The sequence below is a fragment of the Lonchura striata genome, chromosome 5, assembly GCF_050655825.1.
Source record: "Lonchura striata isolate lonStrDom1 chromosome 5, ASM5065582v1, whole genome shotgun sequence".
NCBI classification, from domain to species: domain Eukaryota; kingdom Metazoa; phylum Chordata; class Aves; order Passeriformes; family Estrildidae; genus Lonchura; species Lonchura striata.
In genome coordinates, this window is record NC_140707.1 from 16,826,411 (window position 1) to 16,843,020 (window position 16,610).

General features: G+C 38.3%; 1 protein-coding gene across 3 annotated transcripts; it reads left to right on the forward strand.

The window, feature by feature from the left end:
• Positions 1-350: 350 nt before the first annotated feature.
• Positions 351-16,381, forward strand: ZDHHC13 (zDHHC palmitoyltransferase 13). 3 transcript variants are annotated; one of them, XM_085579862.1, is made up of 17 exons: positions 351-689; positions 958-1,091; positions 1,471-1,593; positions 2,086-2,163; positions 2,606-2,750; positions 4,040-4,104; positions 4,677-4,839; positions 5,787-5,912; positions 6,180-6,313; positions 7,091-7,191; positions 10,226-10,350; positions 11,357-11,419; positions 11,761-11,854; positions 13,219-13,302; positions 14,109-14,266; positions 15,167-15,264; positions 15,779-16,381. In XM_085579862.1, the coding sequence occupies exons 2-17, from the start codon at positions 994-996 to the stop codon at positions 15,912-15,914; spliced, it is 1,791 nt and encodes a 596-aa protein (XP_085435988.1). In that variant the 5' UTR covers positions 351-689; positions 958-993; the 3' UTR covers positions 15,915-16,381. The 3 variants fall into 3 exon arrangements, with proteins under 3 accessions (XP_085435988.1, XP_085435987.1, XP_085435989.1); XM_085579861.1 differs by having other exon boundaries at positions 351-405; XM_085579863.1 differs by lacking the exon at positions 5,787-5,912 and having other exon boundaries at positions 351-405.
• Positions 16,382-16,610: the final 229 nt, after the last annotated feature.

The window sequence follows — 16,610 nt, forward strand, 5'->3', positions numbered from 1 at the left end:
ACAGCCTCAGGGACAGCCTCAGGGACAGCCCCAGGGCCAGCCTCAGGGACAGACCCAGGACAGCCCCAGGGACAGCCTCTGACAGCCTCAGGGACAGACCCAGGACACCCCCTGGGACAGCCCAGGGCCAGCCTCAGGGACAGCATTATGGACAGCCCCTGGGACAGACACAGGCCAGCCCCACGGACAGCCTCAGGGACAGCCCCAGGGCCAGCCTCAGGGACAGCATTATGGACAGCCCCTGGGACAGACACAGGCCAGCCCCAGGGCCAGCCCCAGGGCCGGCTCCCGGGCGCTTCCCCGGCTCCGCCCCGGCGCCGCCCCCGGGCCGTGCGTGCCCGGCGCCGCCCAGGAGCGGGAGCAGGAAGCGGCGGGGCCGCGGGCATGGCGGGCAGCGGCCCGGCGGTGAGTGAGCCCGGGCGGCGGGGCCGGCGGCGGCGCTGACGGGCCGGGGCGCGGAGCGCGGCCGCGGGCCCCCGGCAGGCGGCGAGGGCGCAGCCGGGGCGGCCGCGGCGCCGCCGGGGTCTGGCGGGGGCTCCCGGGCAGGAGCCGTCCGTGTCGTGCCCTGCGTGTGCCTTGCCTGTTCCCTCCTGTGGGTTTCTGCTGCACGGGTGGCACCGTGGCTGCCAAGTGCGTTTCAAATCTTCCCCGAGGCCGTAGGTTGTTTCTGGAGGGCAGCGCTGTTGTAGGTGAGGCTGCTGTGTCGGGAACCAGCTCTGCAGGGTGCTGAACGCCTCTGTGATTCCTCCTGATGCACCTTGACCCCATCCCTACTGCTCTCCGCAAATGGAAGGATTGGTCTCTTGCCAGGAGGCTTTATCTGTGCTTTAAATTCACATCTTCGTTTGTATTAAGAGAATTTATCACGCCCACTGAGTGCTTCTGGTAAAGGGGGAGGCGTGTGTGGTGTGCAGCCGATAAATAACAATGGTTAACAATTGTTTTGTTAACCACCAGTGTAAAAGCCATTGCCATGGGCCTCATCGACCTCATATGCACAGGAGCCACAGCATCCATGAAGATAAAGGTCTCCCAGGCCCATATCCCATTGCTGAAGACCCCAGCACCTGTGATATTGTCAAGGCTACACAGTAAGTACATGTTCTGAGTGTGCAGAGTGTTGAAATCGATGGGAGTGTCCTCAAATGTAAGCCAGGCTGGATATTTTTACAAAGGAAACATTTTCAGTTTCATTTTCCCCTGTAGTGGAAGAAGAAGAATAACTTACTGTTGCTATTGTAAATAAAAACATTTTAAGCAGCTTTGTTTAAGTAGAAAATTCTACTCGTCAAGGCAGAGCCCCACTCTTTTTACAAGGCTTCCATTGAATGTAATGTGGAATTTGCTCCAGTAGGATCTGCTGTGTGATGCTTACTGAGATGTATTTTTTCTTTGGGGTGTAACTGTCTCCAGACTGGAGAATACTGAAAAAATGATAAGTAAATTGATTTGTTTTCTTTCTCATTTAAGGTATGGAATGCTAGAGCGATGCAAAGAACTGGTAGAAGCAGGATATGATGTTCGACAACCAGACAAAGAAAATGTGACTCTTCTTCACTGGGCAGCAATAAACAACAGACAGGAGCTGGTAAAGTAAGCTGGGAGTCCCTGTGACAGTAATACAGTGTATTCTGCCACTGTTACCTATAATCTCTTTGTTGCTCTTGTACTTGAAATCAAGGGAACGTGCTGCTTGAGAAGAAAAGGTAGAATTCAAATTTTAATGTACTTATGTTAGTGAAAATGTCACTGAAATGTAAAGGTAGCCCGTTTCTTTATATGTGAAATCATGTAGTACATGAAATCATTAGATTTTCCAGGGTTTGTTTCTGTAACAAAGATGAAACCTGATTTTAGAAATACCTTGCTAATTACTCATATTTTTTCTTCAACATTTTCTTGAAATAGCATTATTTCCTACTAAACCACTTTTGTCCACTTGCTTCTCTAGTGAATTTTTTATTATGAGCAATTTAATCCTTTGGCTATGTTATCTTTAGTATAATGTTTTGCTATTTAATTGTGCTATTATATTGTGTTTGCTATCATATTGTGTTATTGCCTTATTGTGTTGTTGTTACACAGATATTACATTTCCAAAGGTGCGGTAGTGGATCAGCTGGGTGGGGATTTGAATTCTACGCCCCTGCACTGGGCCATCAGGTAGTGCTGCTTGCAACCCCCAACTGCAAATCTGTGGGTATTTACAACTGTGGTAGCGTTTGCTGAGATCCAGAGAACAAAGCACTGCTTGTCTGGAGAAAACATGACCTGAAATAATTCTTCTGGGAAAACTTCTCTGAGTGGGAAGTCTCCTGTTGGAAGATGAGTGCTTTCTTCTGGACTGTCAGTCTTTTGCCAGAGTCAGAGGCTTGGATAACTGCTCACAGGAGAAGTTACTGTAGAATAACCACCATAGTCTAAATTAATGCTTTGCCCTAGGCTCATTTATTGATGTGTATATATTTAATATAATTTAATTAATAATGCCACAAGAAGCTGAAATATTTTGTGGGATGCCTGTGAGAATTATTAAGGCAATGCTTTCATTAAAGTATCCATTTTTAAAATCATCTCTATAGTTTCATTTCACATATTGTTGTAGACAAGGACACCTTCCGATGGTGATGTTATTGTTGAAATGTGGAGCGGATCCCAGTCTTATTGATGGGGAAGGATTCAGTAGCATTCATTTAGCAGTGCTGTTCCAACACATGCCCATCATAGCCTACCTCATAGCAAAAGGCCAGGTATGTTGCTGATGCCCCAAATGTTTTTTGCTTACAAGTAGCTGCCTGTGTATGGGAGACATTTCAGAATTAACTGGGTTTTTTTTCCCTAGATGAAAAACAGTGATTTTACACGTATTTTTATGTGCTAGAAGCACAGGCAAACTTAGATGTTTTTTATATTTCTATATGGAATTTTTTAATACTCTTCCCTATTCCTGTCATTCCTTACATCCAGGTTCATCTACATTTCAGCAGGTTTAGGAGTTTTGTTATGGCTTGTGGATTTGTGGTGCTGTGAAATAACCAATGGCTTTTAAACATGGGAACAAAAAGCAGTATATGATGTGTAGACATCATTAAGTATTTATGATTTGGTTACACATTTTTAGCTAATTATGCAGTTGTCAATAAGTTGAAGAAGGCAGAATGAATGATCAGACTAGAATTTTCTGAAATTTCATTAGAAATTTCTGTCTTGTATCCATGGTAGTTGATGTCTCTTAGCTTATATGTGAAATGAGCAGAATTGGTGGCAAGTGTAACAACATGCTAATAAAAATGACAGGAGAGTTCTTATATGATCTAGACTGATTCTGAGAAACAATCTAGTGTTAGGATTTAAAAGTTTGCTAAGTTTATTTTCTTTCTCATGAATTTCTTTTTAAGGAGAGTAACTGACTTCTGGAATGTAGGTGTAGTGGTGTATATCACAGGCTTAATAAAGTTGTTGCCCCACCTATATTCTACTAAAAATATCCAAGTGAGTAATTCTTTTAAGTAAATATGTGCTAATGTAGTGATGGATGGAGGCAGGAAGCAAGGAAACCTTTGTTGTGAAGAAGGAAGAAAGGTCAGAAAGAGGAAGGAAGATAATTTAGGTTAGATGTCTTGAGATACGTAATCCTTCTTTGTTGTTTTAATAAGCTGGTTTTATGTATTTTCTGTACATGTTTTATGTACATCTATTTACACATGGGACATGGTTAGCATTGCTTTACAAGGTCCTTCTTATTGATAGTATTTCTTTGCAAAGAAATACAATTTACATAATTCACTTAAAAATATCCTTAGTGGAGTCTCTCTCTTAAAAATTTCCTTAAATGGAAACTCAGAATATTTTGAAAAGAATGACATGCAAGACTTGTAGAAGGAGGAAAAAAATTTAAATTAGTGTTGGCTTCTTGGCTGATGTATTTTGATTTCTGTCCTTTTTCTGTTTATTAGTGAAGTTAAGGCAGTTGTATAGCCCCAAGTTCCACTGTTTCCTGGAATCACTGGTAACCACTTGCTTGTTATCTTATTCTTAGAACATAGACACGACAGACCTCAATGGACAAACACCCTTAATGTTAACAGCCCAAAAAGCCATTGGGTAAGTAGAGAATAACTGGGAAAATGTCTATTGTATTGTACTCAAGAAGCAGTGAGGTAAATTTTTCCTTACTGTCTTTTTTAAAAACTGATATTCCTTTCCCTTCCATTTGTACTAAAATACAAGGTGTTTCAGAAATCCAGAGTTTGGGATAGCTCATTGAATATAGCAAAGTGAAAAGAGTTTGTAAAAGAAATTTAGGTTTGAGGCTGAATCATCTGCAGCCTTGCTGTATTTTTGGTAAAATGAAAACAAATGGGTGTGGATGCAGTGAAATGCATTTAGAACTAATAAAATGGGGAGATACAAGCTATGGTGTTGTAGAAGATATAGTCTGTGTTATGTACCTCATATTTGTTAAAATGGCAAGGTAACATAATCTGGAGAAAAACTTGCAAGGCAGGTATGGAATTCTAAACATGGGTCTACCATTGATAAACTGGTTGAGAAGGCATTATGTATCTGCTGTTGTTTCACAGATGGGAGCTGTTGTTTTATAAAGTGTTCAAAAATTTATTTTCCAATCTAGTTTGTATTCTGTTTGTTAACTGTTATACTTTATTTTCATCTAGACCAGAACCCACGAGGTTTCTCTTAAAGTTTAACCCCTCTCTCAATGCTGTAGACAATGTTCAAAAGAATACTGCACTACATTGGGCAATAGCCTCAGGAAATACTAGTGCAGTGGATCTGTTGCTGGAAGCTGGTGCCAGCCTGGACATACAAAATGTCAAGGTAGGATTTCCTTTGTGATATTTTATCCCATGTGGCATGAATGTATATAATGAATGTAAAGAAAAATCTCAGTCTTCTCCATGTTGGATGTAAATTGCAGCAGGGGTTGCCTAAGAGGAGGTGTTCTTAGCCTTTCCCAAAAGGGAGTTAGTACCTTTCTTGAGGTGTGGCTCAAAGTATGAATGCAGAGGTTCTTTGCAACCTTTGTGTAATGAACAGCCAAGCCTTTCCCAAAAAGGAGTTAGTACCTTTCTTGAGGTGTGGCCCAAAGTATGAATGCAGAGGTTCTTTGCAAACTTTGTGTAATGAACAGCCAAGCCTTGTGTTCACTCAACAGTAATTGTGTCCTTTGCATTCTGCTCCCTTACCCTTTTTTGTTTCATTTTCTTGGGGTGTTTAATTAGTTTCATTTTCTCGAGGCCTTGTTTCATTTCTTTATCATTTCTTTATTTGGCTGTTTTCTACTTAGAGATGTTGTCATGAGGACTTGGGCATATCTTAAAAAATACGTTTCTTAGTGTTCAGTCAGACTTGTAAAGACTTCAAATTAAGTGAATGCCCTCCTGTGAAAGCTGGTGTTTGGCAATGCCTGTTTGTACATTCAAAAGGTTACCATGTATGAAAGGCTTCAACTTAGTATTTGTAGAAATTGATAGCATGAATGTTGAAAGTATTGTATAGATATGTTACTGGAGGCAGTCCAACAGATAAGCAGATGCAGTCTATTTATAAATATCAGTTTTCAGAACTACGAAGCTCTGATTTAAGCATGTTAGCACTTTGAATTTAGCTTACCTTTACGTTAAAAAAATAGTGGCGGGGGAGGTGGGGCTGGGAAATAACTGCCCAGTTAGTCTGGTTTTAATGATATTAAATTCTTGCTTTTGTTAGAAGTGAGAGTATTTATGTGTTAAGTAATAAATGAATAACCCTCTCTGTTGTTAAAGGGAAAGACACCGCTTGATATTGCTTATCAAAGTCAGAATCACTTCATGGTTTACATGATACAAGAGGAAGAAAAAATGAGAAGCAGGAAAAATAACAGGTTACTGAAAATAGTAGAGAAATATGAGGTAATTTCCTGAGTAATAACTAATAGAAATAAAATTAGAGCATGATGTGTTTAGATTGATATGCAGATTAACTCTAAGAAGAGTAATTTCTGAAATTGGATGCACAAAATAGAGTTCTTTAAAAGCACGATGGAATGGTTTGTGTCAGAGTTTTATGTCATACCTCACCCCTGCCTTTGATGTATTGATTCATTACATGAACTGAATACTTTTAAGTAAGACCTACGTGAGTACTTTGTTATATTTTAACAATAATTATTTTAACAGCTCTTCCTGATGTTAGCATCTTTCTTGACATTCGTGTGGGCGATTGGATACATCATGGACTTAAGTTCTGATTCTTGGCTTTTAAAAGGAGGTTTGCTTCTCGGCCTGCTATTTGTGATGTCTCTGTTTGTGAGGTTTGTGGCTTTTTCTCACTGTTTATGTACCTACTTGTCAAAGACACTTCAAAAAGCATCTGATGCATAATTCTTTTCAGAGTTCAATTTCAGTTAATATGAAAGATACCTCCTGAGAAATGGTTGCACAGTGTGTGAAGAATTCAAATGCATGTACTTTTTAGAATAAATGACCATAATAATTTAATGCATTTAGGTGCACACAATAATAGTTTCTTGTCACGCAAAAATTTGAAAAAAAAAACCCCAAACCCAGTCTGTTAGTTGATTTTATTGTCAGAATGTTACTGATGGTCTGTATCTGGTAGACATTGAGATATCTGCTCAGAAATGTCCTTTATCACATTTTTTTTGCTTTTTTCCTGCTATATTCTGTCGAAAAATGAGTTTTAATGAGCTATCCCCTCTCTTGCTCCCCAGACCTCCCAGTGTTATCCTGAGCCATTCCTCACTTTTCCTGCCAAAGTCAGTGGTCACTGATTTGGCAATGCTATCTTTGTGCAAATAGACAGAGATGGGACTTTTCACTCAGTCCTACAGCACTTCTCAGATATATAATATTGTGCTGGAACAGAGCACTCTTCAGTTTTATTTTTACATTGTTAACCCCCTATGTGTACGGATAAAGAATGCTTTTGAGTGGAAGTTCTTGATTGCTTTGAGCAACTTGAAATATGCATGAAGTTTTTACAGTTACAAACCAGATGATTTATATTCTATGGATTTATGTTTCAAATATATTTTGAAAAATATTTATTACTTTTAATGGTCTTTCAGGCAACTCGTGGGGCTCAAGAATCTAAGGTATCTTCCCACAGCATTTCTGCTAAGTTCAGTTTTTTGGATGTCCATGACCTGGTTTTTCTGGTTCCTGCCTGATATCCTTTATACTCAAGAAAAGCAACTTTGCTTGGAGTTTCTTGTAAATCTAAACCTTGTTGTGTAAATTATGTTGAGCAGTACCAGATAATTCCATGTAACTGTTAATTTCTGGTAAGGTTGGTTTAATCCCATTGGGAAGGGGCAAAGTAACTTTAAAGTTATATATAGACTAAAGAATGTACTACATAGTACATTCTTGAGTCTATAGATTTTTGTCTTCCTTATAACTTGATCTATTTCATATGTTACTGAAATATCAGAATGAAGATATTATAAAACTAATGGTTTCTGTTAACATCTTCATGTCACTCTTTAATTTTCCTCACTGAGGCTGTTGTACAGTGATATATTTTGTCATGTGGTATAACTGGGTAACACATATCTTAATACTGAAAGCATCTCTTCTTTCTAACATGATAAGCATTTGACAGTTGGTGGTGTTCATGCTCCTGCCTTTAAAAACAACATCCTCTACCACCACCTCCCTAAAAAAAATGAAGAAATTTCTTTGTGTTCCTGCAAAGTAGACTGTCTAGTCTCCTGACTTTGTTCACAGGTTACACTGAATCTTTAGTATACAGTGAATTAATTTCTATCTGACACTCACTTGCTTTAAAGAGGTTTCTCACTGAGTACAAAAACATTTTAGTAGTTTGTGCTCTCTTTCCAGTGCCCTGCTCTTTTGTTACACAGTGGACATCTGTTTATTGTTAAAGTTGTGTGAAAAAGCCTTTAGGAAGATACTTAGAATCGCAAATAATTTTGTACTAAAGTGTGAGAACCCAGGGCACAGGGAATATTTCTCTGTCTGCTCTGAGGAGACTAGACCCCAAGAGGAGCACTGACTTTTACCCTCGTTCATAGAGAAAGCTTCCAAGACTTCAAGATAGACTAGAGTCCACAAAAGTGTGAAATAGATTATAGAGAGTAAGTATGGCATGTCATTTGGGTGAGAAATGTAGGGTTTGGGATTTTTAGTATGGTATAGATGGGAACAAGATGGAGGTTTTAGGGCGGAGGCAGGTTCTTCTTCCTCGCCTTCTTCTTCCTTGTTCTTCGTAAGTTTGGGTGATGTCTTGTAATTGGTCAGAAAAGTCCACATCAATTTGATCAACTGATCAAGGGATCAGTTACTGGGTTAAAAGGGAAAATAATCTAGGTGTCATTTCTTAATTGGATAGCTTAGTCTTAAAAGACCTTGTTACAAGAGATTGTTGGCCGTTTTTGCGGTGCTTTTCCAGCGTGCAGACTGGTATAGGTGGCGTGCAAAACTTTAGGTAAAATAACAATAAACAAGAAGCTGAAGACTAAAAAAGTCCTGTGCATCTCCTTTTCCTGACACAGAACCACTCCAGGAGGGTTTCCCTCCAACAGGGGAACCCCCAGGGAGAGGCCCAAGTGGGGCAGAGAGACCGATCCTAAAGCAACATAATGTATTGCTACACAGTTTCAATTAATTTTTAATTCAGCCTTTAAATTGCATTTTCTCTTGTACTGTTCCAAATTAAAATGTCTTTAATGGAATTATCAGAATTATCTTTGATGAACTGATTAAGTATATTCCTGCTGGGGATTCACACACGTGCTTGTATAAATGGAAATGGTGTTATTCAATTATTGGGAAGGTTTAAGGTTTGTTTTATTGGTGTCATCTAAGTTAAAAGGGAAAAAAATTCCACTGTTAGGGATTTGAGTCGGACACTGCTGACGATAGTGAGCATAGCAACGTTCTTGAAGTGCTACCCATAGCTTGGTGAGATGGGCCAGTACATAGGTTTCCATTTCACTGTCCAACCCTTTTTCTCATGAGTATGTTTTCCTCTGGAGCTGGTGACAGACCTGGGTGTTATAAAAGTTTTCAGGATTTTAATTAGCTGTATTTGTTTGTCAGACTTCCTCTGGACTGAGTGGAAATCCAGCCATTCTAACTAAAGATTTCTCTGAGCTCCAAAAAAACAATACCAGTGCAAATAGACTAGTAGTATCCACAAGAAACACACCATCATTTTGACTTCTATAGTTTTATCCTGCAACTGCATTGTAACAAACACAGCTGGTGTTTGTACTAGTATTTCATAAGTTATCACTTTGAATTTAATTAGAACTGTTTGCAGTGTTGTTAGTTCATAGGACAAAACAACTTTGAGGTTGCCATCTTGGATTTTTAAAAATTGTTTTCACTGGAGTTCATGGAATGACTGAGGGGGCACAGGACATGCAATTCAGACTTGAGCTGTCTGCCTGCTCCTTGGTGGCAGCAGAGACTGTTCTTTAGCAGCCTGAGCTCTCAAGTTTGATGTATGACTTTAATTTGTATGAAACTTGTCCTACCCCACATTCCTCTGTTGTTGTGTAGAGACAGTTAATCTTGACATGTTTTTCTTCCCCAGTCACCTGATACACAAATGTTTTTAGTTCATAGTGTAAAAATGGTGTTGCTAATGTCCTTTAGAAGAGTTTAGCAGTGTGTGCTTGGGCTTTTTTTTGTGTGACAAAAATAGCTTCAGGATGACTTTCAGTTACATTTTTGAATGAGTATATTAGTTGCTTTTGGCTGAAATGAATGGGACAAGGTAAGACTAAGAGGCTGTTTGAGTTCAGGGTGGGTGCAGCAGCCAAATGAATCTCACAGCTGCCAGAAGCTTAATAGCTCTGCATGTCTGACTGATATTGTTTAAATAGAGTACAAAAGCTTCAAAGGGGAAAAAAGCAATCGAATTTGTTTCATACCTATGAAATATTCAAAGGCAAAAGTGTGGAGGACTTTTAAGGAGGATCACACAGAGCTGAATTATGATGTAGGTTTTTATAGTTGTAAAAGTCTTCAGCACTCAAACTGGGCAGAATATTCAATTTCTCTGATAAGATTGCCTTGGAAGGACAGAGAGGATCCCACTGTAAAAGTGCAAGTAATTTTTTCCTTCTTGTGTCTTGCTTGTAAAGTAGTATTAACTAATTTTAGAATTTTGATTGTTTGATGAATAGTGATTGTGTGAGTTATAAGAATATAGTCCTTAACCTGACTATCACATACCACAAATGCAATTCTTAAAATCACTGTTGTGTTCAGCATGATGGGTCTTCTCTATTATTTCTATAAAACTTGGAGTACTGATCCTGGATATATAAAGACTTCAGAAGAAGAAAGAAAAGAGGTAGGTGATTTTGTAAAAACAAATGGAAGGGCGGGTGTGGTGCAACATGTATCAACCACTTCTAGTGGTTGTTTGTCATCTTGAGAAGCTTTGTTAAACTGGAAAGCAGTGAAATATTCTTCCTTAAAGAGGTTTTGGCAATGTTGTTTAACAACACAGATCTTGGAGAATTTCTCCTTCTACTGCTTGTTCCTTATCTTTGTCCTGCTATAATTTCCTTGCCTCTATCTTCTCATTGAAATGTGAGCTTTGGCCAAATATTGTACAGACCCACTGGTGTTATCTGTGATATGAATTCACATAGAACTTCACTTAAAAATATAAGTTTTGCATGGTTTCTGCTTCAGTTGTCTCTGGTTAGAAAGGAATAGTCACAGTGCTTTCCTGTTATATCATATGCTAGTAATTATTATGCTTTGAGGATGTGTATAATGGTTGGGCTTTTATGCTTTAACATTGTGCAACTCACATGCTGTTTCCTAACTATTTTATAGTGGCCAAAAGAAGTCACGGGCAGCCAGTCAGTAGAGAATTTAGTGCCTGGTCTCTCCAGCCTCTGGGTTAAGGAAAGCATTTTGTTTGTGATCTCATGGTTCTTATTGAGGTTGTATTTCTTCCAATTGCCAGGGAGAATAAACTGCAGCTTCAACATATTGCCACAGAACTCATAAATGTTGTGTCCTTGTAAAGGAGCAGGCTTCATCTCCCTGAAGTCTGGCTGACTATATGAGAGGTGGCATCTCATTTTAAGGAATATTTAATTCACATAATTTATTAACTTTGGCAACACAGAAATACTTTTCTGAGTAATCTTGTGCAGGTGAAGGTGGTATTAGTCTTTACTGGTTTGTTTTTTCTTGTGCACCTCTTTAAATAATAAGTTCTTATTCCTGTTCATGCTTGGCACTTAAAATACTTACAAACCGCAAAAGTACTAATATAGAAATCTTCATAGCACCTATGGAAATGTTAACCAAATGCAAGCACAAAATACCTTATCTTTCAGAATATTATAGCTCTTGCAGAAGCTGAATGCTTGGACTTCAGAACATTTTGCACATCATGTCTTGTAAGTAGGGCTTTTGTACTACTCAATACTGCCATAAAAATCGTTTTTCCTCACTGCTTGTCATTAAGGTGTTACACAAGTAGTTTGTTATTTGTTGTTTAGATTTCTTTATTTATTTTATGGTAATAAGAGATGCTTTGAGATCCTTGGACTCTAATATTTTAAAAAATTCCATATTTTTTTAAATTAAGGTGTATGGTTCTCATATATGTTCTGTGTTGTGAGGTCTATGACATAGTAATTATGAAAAATGTGGTGGTAACTGTAAGATAATGCCTTAAATTTTGAGCAAAGTAGATGCTTCTGCTATGAGTGTGTTCTTTCCCTTCCTCCTAACCTAGGTAAGGAAGCCTTTGAGATCTGTCCATTGCCTTGCTTGCCAAGCATGTGTAGCCAGATATGATCAGCATTCTCTGTGGACTGGACAGTGCATAGGTGAGAGGGTGTTGTTTCATCACATTTGAAAATGCCACATATTTTAAAAGCTGCAGAGATAACATTTATCCCCTTAAAGAGAGAGCACACATGATGCAAGAATAGCCTGTTGATACTGAAGGACTCTGACAGGTGCCATAGGGAAATAAGATGGAAGAGAGAAAAGCAAATAAGATTATTTAGGGGTTGTTAGAGTGGTCACCCTAAGAACACATACTACACAATCTGTAAGTCTTTACTTGGAGAGAGAAGGAACAGGTGATGCGCTTGAGACTTTAAAAAAGGAAAGAAAAAAAAAATATTAAGATGGTGGCTCAAGTAAATACAGAATTATTAGCCAAGCATGTCATAGTAGAACTAGGGATTTAAAATGGGTAAAGGAGAAATGTCTCCACATGGCAGACAGGGAAATTTTGGAGCTTGCTGCTGTAAGGTTTTGCAGACACAGGCAATATCAGCAGGTTTAGAAAGGGATTAGACAAACTTTTTTGGACAATCTGTCCAGGAGTAAATACTAAAAGAACCAGACAAGTGTGCACAGTCTGACATTTTAATGCAGTAGCTGTGGATGAGGAAAATGAACTGCAGGAAGTGACTGGACTTGTGTGTCCTCCTGAACTTCCACTGCCCCTTGTCATTGTTAGGGACAGTTCTGAGTGGAGCAGCTGTACCACTGAGATAACCCTGCAGGGCATTTCCATCTTCTTGGGTTCTTCCCTCTTGCCCTCTCTCTTCCTTTCTGGCTCATTACTGGTGATGCTAAAGATAGGAAGGTGAGAGCTTCACATTTGTAACAATATATTTTTCTTTTTTCTTTTTTTTGCCAACAGCCTTTTTCCTAGTGTTAAATGCTATTTTTGCAATATTTGCTATTACAAGGTGCCGAGACATCCTTCTGATGAGCAGTATCATTGAAATGTAAAAAATAATATCTTCATGTAATTGTTTTTCTGACAGAGGTCTAGGGTTTTTTGTGTATGTTTTCAATTCTGAAGCACACAAGGTCCAGCAAATTGAATAGCTTAGATTTCTCTGTATGTGAGACAATTTTATTGTGCATGGGAGGAAGTTGTGGTTGCTTAATTAGGTCTCATCAGACTAAAACAGCTGAAGGTATGCTCTGAAAGAGAGACAAATCCTGACTGACTTTATCAGAACTAATTCTAGTATATAAATTAGGATGGCTTACAGGACAAAGTTGAGAGAGAGATCAGCCTTGCCAAGCTTTCATGTGGATGGCAGAGGTTAAAATAAGAAATGGTTTTGACTCTTTTTATTCCTGCTAACTTTAGTAGAAATGCAAGTACTGCTGAATTTTAAAATGTCCAACTTTATTTTTTTTTCCTTTTTTCCCTCAATTTCAGGTGTTGGGAACCATTACTACTACCTGTTGTTCCTGGTTTTCCTGACAATGACTGGTGTCTGGCTGCTTTATGGAACTCTTCAGTGTATGTATCCATGAACTTAGGTTTTTTTAGCTTTCAAAATCATCTATGTGTGGTCTTTATTTTTCAGCATTTCATTTCCAGCAAGTGCAACCTGCACAAGTGATACTTTATTTCAGCAGTGATGTTACTGTGTAGCTTAAGTGAAAATGCATCCTTTCTGAGTCTTCGGGCAAGTATCTGATTCCATTTGTACTGAGCAAGAACAAAGATGCTGCTATAGGGATATCCATTGGAAAATTGCTTAGCAGGAAGCATTTTTGTTAGAGAGGAAATAGGGAAGCTATGTGGCAGAAGATCAGGTGACAGGTTCTAATCTGGATGCCCTTTTCTGTAACAGAAAATAAGTTTGTAAATACATTATTGCAAAAGCTTGATTGATTTTCTTTTTTAATTTGGGAATATCCACACCAAACACAGACACTTCTTTTTGGTTTTAAAGTAGTTTAATTCTGAAGAGAAAAAAGTAGATTATTCATTAATGAGTCTGAACTGTTGCTTTATAAAATTAAAAAATCTATTGGAAAGAAGAGGCAGCCCTTATAATTTAGTTGCTGAGGATGAATTACTATAGCACCAACCTTTAAAAACAAGGATGTTTTTCTATGGATCATGAACACAGAATGTAAAGATTGTGCAGGCAGAATAGCAAGCACTCACACATCTGTGTGGGTGCTTTTAGGTGGCAACGGGTTAGATGAAACATATTTCTAGAAGATGTTGCTATGTAATATTAATTTCATGCAAATAATCTTTCCTCAGCTCTTAAGGGCTTAAAAACACAATTAACTGATTGTGTGTCTTGTCAGATTGGTCCAACCACTGTGCAGCAAATTTCCATCAAGATGGAGTGTGGACATACTTCACCCAGACAGTGTCCTGCTCTCCCTGGGTTTCCTACATCTCTTCAGTAGCCTGCTTCCACACCCTGTGGGCCTCTGTGTGGCTCACTGTTCAGCTTTATCAGGTAATGTTTTCCTTCAGTTTGTGCTTCTTGTCTAATTAAAGCTCTTCCCTGGATGATTTGCTCCCATAAAAACTCACTGCCTGCTCTCTCTGGTTACTGTCACAGCAAGGTGCTTCTCTTAAATCTCAGGGCAGACCTTGAAGTTTTACAGGTTCAGCTTGTGCACTCAGCATTTCTCTGTTGGAAGTAGAATCACAATTTGCAAATAATTCCTATAACTGAGCTTTGGGTTTACTACTCAAAATTCCAAGCCTATAAAAAGTTGTATTTAAAGACAAGAAATTTATTTGACTAATATAACTGGTATTAATGCCCCCAAAACTGCATGCAAGCTCAGTAACACAATTATTCCTGAGTTGAAAATTCTGTGGCAGAGCTCAGCCATGTATCATTAGACTGTATTAAATCCCACTGCTACTGTAAAAATATATGACCTGGATTTTATCTTGTTGAGGACTGTCAGATTTCTTGTTTATGTTTTTCAGATAAAACCTTGGCTATGCAAACAAAATTGAGAAGAGCTGTCTTAAAACATCTGTAAAACAGCTTGTTTAGCAGCTCTTAGGAAAGGGGTGTCTTTGAAGTATGTGTTAAGCACACTAAGCTAAGGGCTTGTTTTACATCTTGTTCAGTAAGAAAAACCCAGAAAACAAAAAACTCCACAATCTTAGATGTGTAGTGCTACATTTTTGCAATGTCTAAGACAGTGGGATATCATGCTGGAAAAAGACAGGGAGGACATACTTTTCAGTCATCAGTTACAGCAGTGGCTACTTATTTGTTAGATATGTCCAAGCTCTTCCCTCCTACTCCCTTCTTATTGGTATATTTTGCTCACTAGATTTTAATTTGTGGTGTTCATGTTGTAACCATTATTTATGGTTCTTTTTTTCCAATCAGACTGTGTTCTTAGGGTTGACCTCACATGAAAGAATGAATCTCCTGGTACAGAGAAAATCCTCTAAGCATCCTGTTTCACTCAGGAGGACACCATACAAGTGGGTACTAATGAATAGAGTGTTTTAAGCATGTTATCTCTTCAGTGCTGATTTGTTTCACTGCTTCATAAATGCAAAAACACTGTTTTTGGGGTGAGGAAGTGCTGTCCAAAAATTTGTTCATCAGTCTCTGTGTCTGTTGTGTAGGATCAGAAAGAGAATTAAGGTCCGAACTGTCCCCTTTCTGACTTCTCATGAAGTATTTAGCTCCATTAATAGAGAAATTATTACTAAGGTTTCCCTGTTTCCTCAGGTGTACTAATAGATAAGATCTCACTAGCTTTTAAATATTTGAGTTCAACTTAATCTGCTCTCATTTGTTAGAGTAAAACATGTTGTAAAAGTTCAGCAAAGGAATAATGTTCAGTTGAGAGCTCTTCTGTTTCTTCTCCCTGAGCTGTCTGCCTTGACAGGTTAATACCTTAAGTACTGTCTCATGGTGAAGTGGTATTTTTCACGGTTGCAATCTTCTTTTTTTAGGTTTATGAATGCATATTTTTCTCTTTTTTTTCAGCCTTGGATGCTTCCAGAATCTTGCAGACTTTTTTCAGTGCAGTTGCTTCGGTATGTTCAAACCCAATGTAATTGACTGGACCAAGCAATACAAACTTTTTCATCTGGCAAAGGAGAAAAATGTTCATTCTGTGTAAAGTTTTGCTTAATTTCTAAGATAATTGAGCTGAAAGATAAATAAAACTAGATATTTTGTTAATTTCTACAAATTCTTCTGAAGCTGCTTGTTTCTATTTTTTATTATTGTTTCAAATATTAAACTTACCTTACATAAGATATAGCAGATTTGTATATGGAACAGTCACTGTGTGTCTGTATATGTATAGTTTGAGCTGAAACTATTTAAAATTTTATGTGAGGAGATGACACAAATATATATATTTTTAAAGGTAAGTTTTTGGGGCAGAATTTCAAAATTATGTTGGTACCGTTTGCTTTAATTTTCTGGTAACAAAAGACAATTAAATTTGAAAATTAAGGTGAGTGTTCATGTTTAAAAACTCAACATTACAATTACATTGTAATTTTATTGCTTTTGCTGTGAAAATCTCTATTGAGTCTTTGTATTTGAAGAGTTTACATGTAATAAAATAGAGCTTTCATACTTCTAAGTGTATTTTTGCAGATTGAAATAGATTTTAAGGGATATGTGACCAGTGAGGTATTTAAGAGTGGGTGGGCACAAAACCATAAGAAGGAGCCTGACTCTTTGCCTTATGTTATTCACATATATATACCCTGTTAGGGTATGGAAATGGGTAAGTTTTTGATGGAAGATAGCAATGTACATTAAAAGAGGGAATTGTTTCCCACTGCGTCTGTAATAGCTAATG